The 13,295-nt window shown below is 46.9% G+C and overlaps 1 protein-coding gene across 1 annotated transcript in view; it reads right to left on the bottom strand.

Annotated features, from left to right (window-relative positions):
• Positions 1-12,990, bottom strand: part of ece2a (endothelin converting enzyme 2a) — a 50,012-nt gene extending 37,022 nt beyond the window's left edge. The window contains exons 1-2 of the mRNA XM_076144597.1: positions 12,755-12,990; positions 12,070-12,232 (exon numbers count right to left, since the gene is read on the bottom strand). Of these exons, the coding sequence (XP_076000712.1) occupies positions 12,070-12,229 (160 nt within the window). The 5' untranslated portion in view covers positions 12,230-12,232; positions 12,755-12,990. The remainder of the gene's footprint in view (positions 1-12,069; positions 12,233-12,754) is intronic.
• Positions 12,991-13,295: the final 305 nt, after the last annotated feature.

Genomic DNA, 13,295 nt, shown 5'->3' with positions numbered 1-13,295 from the left:
AAAATGGCGTGAGATCGAGGGAAAGAACGCTCACTTGTATCAAATGGAGGGGTGGATGTGAGGAGTTTAAAGTGCACGACATAAGGAAACAGCTCTCAGACGCTCCGCTCATCAAATAGTCATAAAACGAGCACTCTTCATCTCTGAATGTTGCTTTGTGAGAGGCGCCGAGCGACAGGAGCGCCGTTCTTCATCCCAGCATTATGCACGGCATGGCACCCGAGTGGGAATTGGGTCTGTGTAAACTAAGAGCGATGTCATGTTTTTTAGACGTTGGAAATGTCTTCGACTTGGACGTATATGAACGTGCATTGATGGCCTGATGCGGCACGACACGACACACTCTGCCCATCTGGGTTTGTGTGTGATGGGTTTGAGTGTTCTGTGTATCTGTGTGTGTTGGATTTAATCCGAGTGGGAACACAAGCTCCGGGATGATTCCCAAAAGTGGGATTTGTGCAAATCTCAGAGTCAACACTTGGTCGCTGCTGCCTTCCTCCTTCCTCCTCACCGCTCGCCCCTCCACACTCAAAGCGCATCGCCGCCTCGTGTGTTACTTTGCACGTTCGCGCCAACAAGAACACCTAAAAAAGCATAACAATGTGTTTAAAATAAATATTGTCTTGGGAGGATGGGTAGCCATGGCAACAGGCAGAGAAACCGACTCTCCCCTGGTCGTTTGGATTCGTCTCTCAATACTCTCCCTGACCTCACCAAAACACTGTAGGGTTGTGGTACACAAAATTATGGTATTACATTTATTGGAGGGTCTTTTCATTTGGTGTGTGTGTGTGTGTGTGTGTAAGTGGGGGGGTGGGGACCCAAGGCCTTGGCTATCAGGTTAACATGAACAGGCTATTACAAGCAATGGCACACCATCTGCTCTCTGATTCCCTGTGCAAGCTAATGTAGGCCATGAAAACACACACACACACACACACACACACACACACACACACTTTTTATGCTCTAATGGTGTTAGTTAATCCAATTACCGAAGGGCAAGATAATTCTCCAGCCAAACATGGGACTGGAAATACTCTCCTCTCATCAGTCTCCATCCAAACCTCAGCCACAGTCCATCGCTTAACGGTAAATAGATCTTCAGCGGAGGTCGCTGGAGTCAAGCACCGATGATGTACTGTATCCAATTTCTCCCGCTTGCTAATCTTCGCGGTTCAAGTTTTGAGTCAGGGAGTGCCGGATCATACGAGGAGAAGCTGAGGAAACGGGACCAGATGACCTCAGGGGTCATCCTCACTCTATGATAACGTCTTTGATAACCGTGTTCACATTGTTTCTTGTTGTAAATACTACTGTCCAAAAGTGACAAAACTAGACGGCGGGCGAGTTCAAGCTCTTCAATCGTCATGTAATCAGGTGCACTTCAGGTAACATATCTTCAACAGCAAGTATACGCTACGCCGCAATCCAAGCAGTGCAGAGGAGGAGGAGGAGATGGAGGAGGAGGAGAAAAAGGAAAGGATTCCTACAAGTCCACACCGACCATTGGCCACTATTCATCAATTCCATCCACTGTCTTTCCACACTTCCCACTGTGTCCTCCACCAGTTTACCCATGCACTAACACACACAGTGATGTATACAGACAATGCAGAAAAGAAGCAAGGCCATTAACTGCATGTTTGCTGGCCGCAGAATGAGCGGCGTGCGTGTCAGGGGGTCAGGCGCAGCGTTTACACACAGCCCTTTATTCCACTAATAATCACAACAAAAAGGCTCATTCAGAGAGCAATTTGTTTGTGATTTTCTTTTTGAAAGGGGAGTGGAGCCTTTCGCAATTGTAGATAGACGGTCTGACTCCTTGTGTCACTAAGATGGGGGTATAGCGTGTGTGTCTCTGTGTGTGTGTGTCGGAGACGAGGTAAAGAGAGTTACATAAGAAATTCACAACCTGGCCAAACTAACACCGTTGTGCAGGCTTAATCAGAATGGAGACATGGGAAGAAAAGACAAAGAGACAGCCAAGGAATAAAGCAGGGCTCGCTAATGCAGCATCGCGCTGAACAGGCAGAACATCGGGCAACGAGTGGCTGCGGACATGCACGGATAAATATCCAAATCCAGGCTGTGAGGGAGGGAGGGAGAGAGGGAGGGAGGGAGGGAGAGAGACATGAAGGCTGACATGAGGCTGAGGTGGATGTGCAGGTCTGTGAGTTTGCGCCTGCAGCATTACGTAATTCTACAGAGGCTGGCACTCCTAAAAACACGACTGGTCTCTCGCACGTATGCAAAACAAAAAGACAATCTGTTTAGCCGCGATAACGGTCATAAAGGAGAAGATGACTGAAAACATAATGCATTACTGAGGCGCTGGGAAGGAGGAAAAGCAGTGTGTGACTTTCACTTCCTGACTTTCTCTCTCAGGACAACAAAGGCGTTGTTATGGCGCTGATATGAAGGTCAAAATATTGAACATGTTTCTACCTAATCCAAGGCCCCACATCCACTCATTGTTGACTGAGCCCCCCCCACACACACGCACACATATCCGCAGGTGAAGGAGATTGATACCGTACGCAGTGGTCGTGCGGCTCCAGTGCGTCACTGTCGAGCTCTGACATTCATGGGGACATCACTGACGCAGGCACAGTCTCATTACCTCGCTGACAGGGCTTTCCCCCCGCTTGGTGCTATGTGATAGTGGGCTAATGACGCCATTGAGACACAGAACACATCCCCTGGCTCTTCCTCGCTGACGAGCAAAGCCACTGCAAACTGCCTGGAACATATCAAACTCCCCTGAGCGCTGCTGCTGCACACACTAATAGGCTTTACACTTACAACCATGCTTATAACTGTTGGCCATGGCCGTGTGCGGATGACCACTGCTTCCTGCTGCTGGAGGCTAAGCAGAGACCAAGGCTGCTCGGCTGGAAAGAACAAACGACTTTCTGCTGTGTAGTTTACTTGAACCGCAGTTATGGAACGACCAGCAACAGGCAGAAGCAGTGAGTACAGAAAACTCCAACAATGAGGCAGCGCTCTGTCAAGGCGCTCCTGGGAGTTTGGTGCAGTCAGGGTGAGTCGAGATAAGTTTGGGACTTGGCACGGAAAAGTAGAGATATACAAGGGAATCTGATTTGAGCTGAAGGAAGCTGAACTGAATCATGAGCTGCTGGAGGAATGTTTGTCATTTTGGTCACATTTAAATCAGCCTTAAATGTCCCTTCTTTTGACCAGGTCCCAGGGGCAGGATGTAGGTGTCTCGCTATCTCACAGGTTTCAATCCCAACACCTCAGGGGTCCTGTGTCACAAGTGTGTGCAAATCTTGGATCATCAGCTGTGCAACACAGAGTGTGAAAGAGAGTATGTACAGTTGTGGTCAAAAGTTTACATACACTTGTAAAGAACATGTATGTCGTAACAGTCTTGAGTCTCCAATAATTTCTACGCTCACTCGCCAGTGATTGGAGCCCATACTTCTTTGTCACAAAAAACATTCATAAAGTTTGGTTCTTTCATGAAGTTATTATGGGTGTACTGAAAATGTGACAGGTAACATGTCCTATGGCCAGTTTCACCTCAAATAGGTGCTTTTGGTAGCCATCCACAAGCTTCTGGCAAGCCTTTGGTTGAATCTTTGACCACCCCTCTTGACAGAATCTTGAAGCCCATACTTGAACCGGGGACTACAGGTGCACACTTTTTTGTGACAAAGAAGTATGGGCTCCAATCACTCTATCACAGAAAAGTGCTGCATCACATCAGAGGCCTGGGGAATACATAATGTTGAGCTTAATAGCATCTGCATTCTTGACTATCTTAGCTGTTAAGCCTAAATAACAGCCATGAAAACAGTCCGGGTCAGCAGTGAGAGCTGCAGGGGTCCCAACACAGTGGGGTCCCAACAAAGAGGAGCAGCTGAGAAGCCTACAGAATATAGATTTTCCAGATGGTCGGATTTAAGTGTGCAAGGTCAATTTTGTGCGTCACCGTTACACCGGTTGTCCCAACAACACAAGCCCTTCTCATGGTTTTAATGACCGAAAAAAGGACGAGGACTCTGCAGACGCGCTTTGACGGGCGACCTCTGAGGTGGACACATCGTCCCTGTGAGCGTCTATAGGATGACACCGCAGCTCCTGAGGGGATTGTGGTGCTGCAGATGAATTCTCAGCAGTCAGTGAAGCTTCTCCTCCTGCACACTGCTGGGAGGGGCGGGGGGGGGGGGGCAAGGAGGAAGAGAGGACAAGAGGTGAGAGAGAGGAGGGAAGGAGAGGAGGGAGGAAGGGTGGCCTAATGGGATGCAGGAAAGTGCAGTGGCGACGGAGGAGGCGGTGTGAATGCCAATCACCACTATCGCTCCCAAGTCGTCACACACCGATTTTGTATGTGTGCTTGACATGAAAACCAATGTCGTTTGCAGGCTTTTTGTGACATTTCACGTAGCCGTCGCACCTGCCCGTACGCCCGCCCGCCCACCCACACACACACACTTACTAAGAGCTACGTGATGTGCCAGGTGTGCGTGCAGGTTCGCACACTACACACACCTGAAAGCACTTGCAGTGTGTGTGTGTGTGTGTGTGTGTGTGTGTGTGTGTCTCATCATCGCCACATGTAATTTGTTAACGTGTCATTGCCACGCTGACGGGACGTTTACTGTATGAATGAAGCACCTGTGTGGGTGCAAACAGCTTCACAGTCTGTGCCACATATAAGACACATTTTAGTGCTTTGTAAAGTTAACTGGAATTAATCAAGTTAGAATTAATCATATTGTGCTTCCACTGCATGTCATAACCGCGATTTGACTTATTACATCTTGTTCAATCCTTTGTACTGGTTCCTCAAAGCTCTCCCTCCTGTTTCTCTGCACCCTCCTCCCACGTTCTCCCTCTTTGTCCTCTACCTCACACACACTTCACACACACTACCTGCCTACACAAACTGCCTCTTTCTTGAATAGGTCCCCTCCTGCCCTATACTCACTCACACCCTCATCCCGCCGCATCTCCAAGCACAATATTGTCTACGCACAGACAGCAGCGTGATGTGACTGTGTGCGTGTGGACGAGGGTCTGAAGCAAAGCCGGCATCATGTTTACAGAAAACGCTGGCTCATCCTCAGCACATCAGCATTGGAAAGACAAAGGAATCGTAAATGCAGACACTTAATCAAATCAAGCAGGCAGGCAGATAGGTGCTTAGCTGTGTAATTTGCTCTTTGTGTGGCGTGAGTAATAGAGGCTCGTAGTATTATTACCTTGAGTGAATGAGTCAAGGTAGTGTACGTGGTTTGTGGCTCTGCCCCCAGTTTGTGGCTTTGTCCTCCTGCACAAGCCCTCTGTCCAAGGGCATTCAGTGTTACAAAGGACCTGTGTGTGTGTGTGTGTGTGTGTGTGTGTGTGTGTGTGTGTGTGTGTGTGTGTGCCCAGAGACATATAATCATAGGTCGGAAAGGATTTAATAATAAGATATTGCCTAATTGTACCAGAGCTGAAAAACTCCCACTGCAACACACACACACACACACACACACACACACACACACACAAAAACACACACACACACACACACACATTTGGTCTGTGCTCTGTTTATCACGGCCAAGCCCATCGATCATCATAGCCTGGTTGCCCAGGTAACCCGGTTACTATTCAAAGCACGGAGCACCGGCTTGCAGAGGGAGAGGTGTGTGTGTGTGTCTGTGTGTGTGTGTGCATGGAGATCCCCACTGGCTCACAGGCAAAGCAGCCACTGGTCCAGGCATTTCTCCTTCCCCATCACCCTCCATGATGTGCATACTTATGAGGGAGGACAATACCAAACACACACACCAACACCTGCACACACACATATTGAGATAGAAGGAGAGGGGGTGGGGGGCGATACCCCACCACCATGACTCCCTCCCTCTCTCCCGCTTTGTGAATTTCATTCAGCATCCTTCCTCCATTTCACTTCCCCGCTTGCTGCATTTCATTCAGCCTACCGCCCTCCCCCCCCCCCCCCCCCTGCTCTCCCCCCCCTCTCTTATTTTTCATTCACATTCTGCGGCTCTGAGGCTCATTCACAAGCAGCACCACTCCTTACAGCAGCAAAACGTACGGGAGGGGGGGTTGGGGAGGGAGGGTTGCCCCTTCTGACTTACTGATTGCTGCATGGCGAGGGCTCCCTGAAAAGAGAAAACAGCCAATCAGGAGGCCAAGGCGAGGGGAGGGGACGCATTCATCCGCCTCAACTTTCCTCTCCTCTACCTTTTTCATTCATTCACTCACACACACACACGCACACTCACAGCCAGCCATTGATTCAACCTATCCATTCATGCAACACACCTCGTCTGTCATACTCCCATCTGGCCGCTGCAGACGTATCGGCACATGTAAAGCAAACTCCGGTCTGCAGCCAAACCGCTTCGGCCATTCCTCTGATGAGCCTATACGCCACGCAAGGTGCACAAGGCTGCGCCGGTGTGATTAACGTAACTCACACGCGACCATCAGAACCCCTGAGACCGAGCAATCAGTGCAGAACCAGGCCACTGTTTAATACCATGAAAGCAGCTGTGAATGAGCCGGTTAGCTGTGACGGGGGAGCTACGGAGACGATACGAGCTTTCTGATCAGACCTGTGTGTGCGTGTTCGTGCCTGTGAGGCGTCAGAGGCAAAGGAAACCAAGTGGAGGGTGGGTGGAAGGCGAACGAGTGGTTGAGCAAGGAAAAGTGAGAATAACTGTGAAAAGGAGGCAGGAAAGACAGCAGGGGGAAAATGTGAAAAATGTAGTTTGGGATTGAACATTTCCGGCTGGGAGACCTTGGATGACCTCAGAGCTGCTACAACCCAAATCCTGACTTCAACTATGTCCCCGTTCTCCCCCATCAAATCCTCCTAGTCCTGTACACGCTTGCAGGGGGATTACACACACTCACATGGGTTACTACTTCCCAGCATGCATTGCAACAAGCCACACAAACAGACTCAACCCTCTGTAAAAATACAGTTATGCGAGGGGGACACTGAATAAATCTACTGTACGCAATCATTTCGTGGTCAAAAACGACAACCCGACAATGAGACAGCCGAGTTCAGAACACACACACACACGCCACCTTCTGTATGAGCGGACATAATATTAGCCTGGAATCTTCAGAGAATAGTGCAGCTCCTGTAGCTGTTGTAAACACCTCTGATGCAGCTATATATAGACTCATTGGCTCCGGGCACACAGGTGGAAGTCTTTGATACACACTCCTAACAGGCAGACAATGGGGTTTGCATGTGAAACAACAATCGACATGGGAGGAGGGGGAGGTGAGGCGGCGCGGCGCGGCGCGGCGGGAAGTAGAGGAAGTGAGGAAGCGTCAGCGGGTGATGGCAGGAAGTTGCGGAGGGGTGTGAAGAATCAGCAAGTATAGTGAGACGGGTGCTGGGTGTGGTGGGGGGTGGATGGGGTGAAGCGGGGGACTACAGGTGCACAGCCAGCGTGACAACAGTGACGTGAGGCTCTTTATAAAACGTCTAATGTCACTGTAGTGACACACTTGGCCATACATATCGACACAACAGCTGAATGAACACACACATACACACGGGCGGTTCTTCGCCATGCGCTCAGGCTATAAACGCTCTTTACATCACCCTCGTGAGCAGAGGGCGCCTTAAAAGTGATATAACGATGACGTTTCAACTAAACGGGGGAGCAACTGCCGGCATCTGTAAATATACAGATCTACCTGCCAAAGTCTACTAAAACCACAAAATTTACACCGTCTATAAAAGCTGCTCTCTCCTGCGAGCTGACTGATAATGCCAAATTCATTTCATGTCACACTGGATGATATCTGGGCGAATCTTTATGGGCCGCCGTGTGCAGCACAGGCATCTGACTTCTGTGCCGCCAAAACTGATATTTCCATGGTGAAACCAAGTGAGCCCCTTCATGCATTTCATGTTGTGCTCCTTTTTGTCCCAGTGCATGTAAGAAAGTCCAAGTCAAAATGATAATGGGCATAATTGCCTTTACGAAAAAAACAATCAAGATGCTCCTTGGTTTCATCATTAAAATACACACAGTTGACAGTTGCACTATGAACAACTTCATTACTGAAGCAAACATTAGCAGAGAAGACGACTTGTTGATTATAAGACCCCTAAAGTGGAACAATCTGACATATTTAGGCTGTGTGTGTGTGTGTGTGTGTGTGTGTGAGAGAGAGAGAGATATTCAGAGTACATTTCTGGGACATTTCCTTTTCTGTTATTCCACTGAATAACCTTATGCAAGGAAATTGAGGTAAAATTGGCTCTATTGTAGAATTAGCAGTTGACACGACAACAGATGTAACTGGATGTAAAATTCACTCTGGGTGTGTTTGATCTCACTGCAGTAACATGTAACATTTACAGAACACCATGGATCAGGCTGCCAAATGCTCCCAACACACACACACACACCACACCACACCACACCACACCACACCACACACACACACACACACACACACACACACACACACACACACACACACACACACACACACACACACACACACACACACACACACACACACACACACCTTAACCTTGCACACTGCCGAGCCATTACATCACCCTTCCAACTCAGTGGGGAACAAGACGTGAACGCCATCCACTGGGAGATGTAGGGCTGATGACATCATCGGCAGTAGCCCGGGGCAGCTCATAAACCAATGAGGGGAAGGAACTGGACGGTGTGTGTTCTGATCATTACTGATGCTTGGTTAAGTTGCGCACACACACACGCACACACGCACACACACACACACACACACACACACACACACACACACACACACACACACACACACACACACACACACACACACACACACACACACACACACACACACACACACACACACACACACACACACACACACACACACACACACCAGGGACTGCTTGACGCACTGCTGAGAAACTGGCCACTGCAGGCCTGAACTGGCTCCGGTCAGTAATGAGCACGGTTAGGTCACATTATTAGAGTGTGTAGGTTACACAGCCTTGGCGGTACAGTTGATCTGTTCTGTGATCCTTGTCAAACACGAGGGAGTAATATATAATAACTTGCAATATACAGTATAGGCCTGTTCCTAAACCATTACAGCTTCATTTTTATGTTTATGAGTGAGAAGATATACTGTCTAATGTACTGATGGTAGTTTTTCATCTCTTTACCCAAGCAATTTCTCCCAGAGAGGAGATACTGGAGTCGAGTGTGCAGCAGCAACTTTCTGCCTAATTTCAAAGCAGAAGCAGCACTGACCCAATGTCTCTGGGTCTCTGCGTGGGCGTCTGCATGGGCGGTGCAGCCTATGAACAGGCTGTGTGTTATTACAAATGGAACACGGCACCTTGCCTATCGCTAAGCAATGCGATCCTGAGGTCTCCGGAATCAATCCCCATGTAAACATATGGATTTAAAGTCTATTCTTTTGTATTTTTGTGATGGTATAGAAGCTCATCTCGTGCTGAAAAGTTCTGAACGACTTGAAAACGATTGAAACTTGGACAGGGGAAAGGATAACAGTCAACCTGATGGTGGCACTGTGATAATGACTTTTACGTTTGCGCCTTTGGGTTCTATCCACAGTCATCCCTATAGGCCACGCCCATCTGCACCCAAGTACATTTTCCACCATTTAGATTGTTCTTTGGGGTCAAATGTCTTACACTTCAACATGTCCAGTGCAATGCGTGGACCAAGACAGACACAAGTTTTCTCTTTGTGTTTTTACATTTCTCACTGTTTTGCGATAATTGGCTGCTAAAGTTGAGTGGGAGTGGCTTTTTCATCCATAAATTCTGCATCTCATCAACAGTTAAATGTTGCCAATAACTTTGGGACCAAATGAGGGCGAATTTTGGTTTGTGAGTGGGGGGAGGGGTGATCACGGCCTGGTCAATAAACTGTTAAATGACATATTTGAGAGACAGAGTCGCACTTGGAGGACAGTTCAGCCTTGTTACGGGCATCTGATTGGTCAAACTCTGCCTAGGTATTTCATTGACATTCACAGGTGCAGGGAGTAATCAATCAGGCGTGGTATTAATGGATCAGCTGATCGCCCGGTGCGTTCCTATTGATCTACAGATATTGCAGAGATGGCACTGATGTCCCATCATGCAAGCTTGCACTTCACACACACCTACCTGATCGATGAAAACAGGTTGTGCATATCATATGTGGCTATGGGTGACATGAAGTGCTGTGTAGGAAGGAAAGGAGGAAGGCCACGAGAGAGGAAGAGGTAAGATAACAGGCTTTGTGGGTTAAGTGAACCAGAGGACAGGGGGACACACACGAGGACAAGTAGGTGCAAGTCGGTATTAAAAACGAATGAATAAACAGAAGACGAAGTCTAACCACGTAAGGCCTGAAAAATCAAATCCGGTTCTCCTCATTGGTCCATCCCTCGGCTCTCTCCTTCTCTGTACAAATTAGCGTAATGGAAATGACCTTCATCTGAGATGTTGAGGCGGCTTAAACCTCCTTCCTTCATCAACTCATCCTGGTACCCTTTCCTTCCAATCTTCCTTCATCTTCCCTTCTCTCAGCCGTGCCGGTAATCCGTTGTGTCATTTCATACAAACCAACAGCTCCTGATATACAGACCTGTCATGATGACGACGGCTGAGGATTATGTGCCACAGTGTCCATGCGTGATGTTGCTTAAGTGCTTTTGTCTGTAAAACACGTGAGGTTTCCCACATCTTTACATTTCGCTTGCCTATATATAGCTCTTTCTCTGGTGCGTTGTGGAGGAAGGCAGCAGCACGTGCTGGTGACAGAAACATGTGATTGTGGGGTTTTTTTGCAGAGAGAGGGGGGGGGGGGGGGGGGGGGAGAGATACCCTCTGAGATGAGTGCTCTCATGCAACATAATGGCTCTTCTTTAGGTTAAAACCAGAGCACCGAAGGCGTTCTGCCTTGGTAAAGCCTGCTGCAGTGTAATGTCAGCCTGAGACCAGATAAGTCCGGAGAGCCCACACACCTCTGCTGCAGGTGCGTAAGTGATGCATAACAGTAAAGTAGTGTGTGTGTTCATTGTCTCCCTTCCAACACAACACGGAGGGAGAAATCATCGCATTTTGTGATCCGCGTAATCAAAATGTTCTAATCTAATCTAACAGCTGCGGTACAGAAAACATGGTTTGTTTCTCAAAGGGGCAACATTAACATACGTATATAATTTGCAAAACATGGACACACACACACACACACACACAATTACACACACAAGGAGCACCAATCTTCAATCACCTCTCCAGTTCAAACCCTCCACCACACAGAGACGCACAGTAGAAAGACCCTGTTACTCCTTGACACAAATTTTAAAAATCCCTAGACATGCACACACACATACACACACAGGTGCACATACAAACAGCGAAACAAGGTTTGTATAAGATAAATAGATCGGCACAGCCCCCTATGCTTCTGTGGAGGTATAACAGCAGCAACACTTCGACTGGCTGCTCACTTCGCTCCTCATAACTCATCCTGTCCATTAAATAACTAAATATTACAGCTTCTCGGAGGAAACAACTTCACCTCAAACCAGCGTAATGTGCAGTTTAGATTGCTTTAAACACTAAATCAACCAAGCTAAACCCCACCTTACTCACTCTCCATATTACACTGATGATATATTATTTACTCTGCATATCATATGAAGCTGTAGTCTATTTATTCTGTAAACATGTATGCATCAACAGCGTTAGTAGCTTTAGAGAAGCTGGGACGAGACAAGACACAAGCAGCAGGATGGAGAGCTGAGGGATCTGTTGAGATTATTTAAACTACAGTGACATCTAGTGGACATTTGTGAAAGTTTCACTACAAAGGCCAAACTCCTTCACTCACTGAACTGAAGTGAACTGTGACAACTTCAGTAGAGAGTCAGAGTTTGATGTACTGCAATGTTTATACACTGACCACAATATATCTGTGATGAAGAAATATCTGTCAATAGCAGGTTTAATGATTAAATAATATATTCTCATATCTTGGACTTTCAAGAATGTTTATAATGGTTTGATAACAACCGCGTACGAACCCAGCACAAGGATGGAGTCCTCTTTCTTCATGTGCTTCTCCAGAAGATGCCGGAATTTGGAGAAGTCACCCAACCATTCGTAGTTCTCCTCTTTCTTGTATCTTTCATCCCAGTAGTCGGCCGCTTTGTACATGGAGTTGTGAGCTGGCAGGTGGTCCATATTCTGAGATGTGGATATAAATCAAGATAGTCAGTTTTAACATGTTAACAACTTTTATAGTAACATTTTGACATCATTATTTCACATCAGCATTTAGTAAAGTAGACAAAGGAAACTATATGTTTACAGCTCGGTTTGGGGGGTTAGAATATTCACATTTGTAGGTTACAGGAGAAGCAAAGGTGGAATTTCAGAGTTGAAAGACACTTTTTTTTCCCAAAGTGAGGCAAGGAAGGTTTATTATTACGCACTAAATGTAGCTGTGATTTTGTTCCATGGATATAAATGCTGTGAAAAAGTTTGTCCAGTGATAAAAGTGGATTGTTGGACTTCCTGTTCTCAAGACTTGTTTCCATGGCGACAGTTAGAGAAATGAACAAACTGTGGTTGTGTTTGGTGAGGAGAAGGATTTTTAGGATTTTAACCATTTAAATGCCTATTTGGCAATTTGAAGGATTTCATCATTTATTCATTATAGCACATTGGCTTGGGAGCATGTCGGGTCTTGTAAAAATGTGGTCTAACCTTTCCGACTAGTCCTGTCTGTCCTCTGTGTCCACGAGTCTGTGTCTGCTTCTCTGTTTTGTTTTGTGTCGTGTCCGGAATCCACGTGGTGCAGTTCAGTACAGGAAGTTGTAACCGAGTTATATTTCCGCTTCCGTTTGATTTTCTACAGCGCTGTTAGCCCGTTATTGCGTTTGGGTTAAATGTACATATCCTCGGCTATTGAATTTTACTGCTGTTCTGCCGTTAACAACAGGGCGCCGCCATGATTTTTTATGTCTCGCGAGATTCACCCGGCAGTTTATACGTTTACACTTTACACCTTATTTACTCTGCTGCATTTGTACATATACAGTCATGTGCTTTTCTTGTTGTACTAAAATAGATTTAAAATACATTTGCAATATTACAGACGGATAAATAATTTCACTTAGTTAAATAATTTCCGGGCCCAATCTTATTTGAACCCTTTGTAGTTCAGTAATTTAAAAAAGAAAACATATGTACCTTGCCACACTTTCCAGCTGTATAAGCTTCCCAGCCAACCCTGGTTTTCAGCTCA

The sequence above is a fragment of the Genypterus blacodes genome, unplaced genomic scaffold (assembly GCF_046128005.1).
Source record: "Genypterus blacodes isolate CSIRO-AG114 ecotype Tasmania unplaced genomic scaffold, CSIRO-AGI_Gbla_v1 ptg000029l_1, whole genome shotgun sequence".
In the NCBI taxonomy this organism is placed as follows: domain Eukaryota; kingdom Metazoa; phylum Chordata; class Actinopteri; order Ophidiiformes; family Ophidiidae; genus Genypterus; species Genypterus blacodes.
Note: the sequence above shows the minus strand (reverse complement) of the source record. Positions and strands in the feature narration are given on the sequence as shown.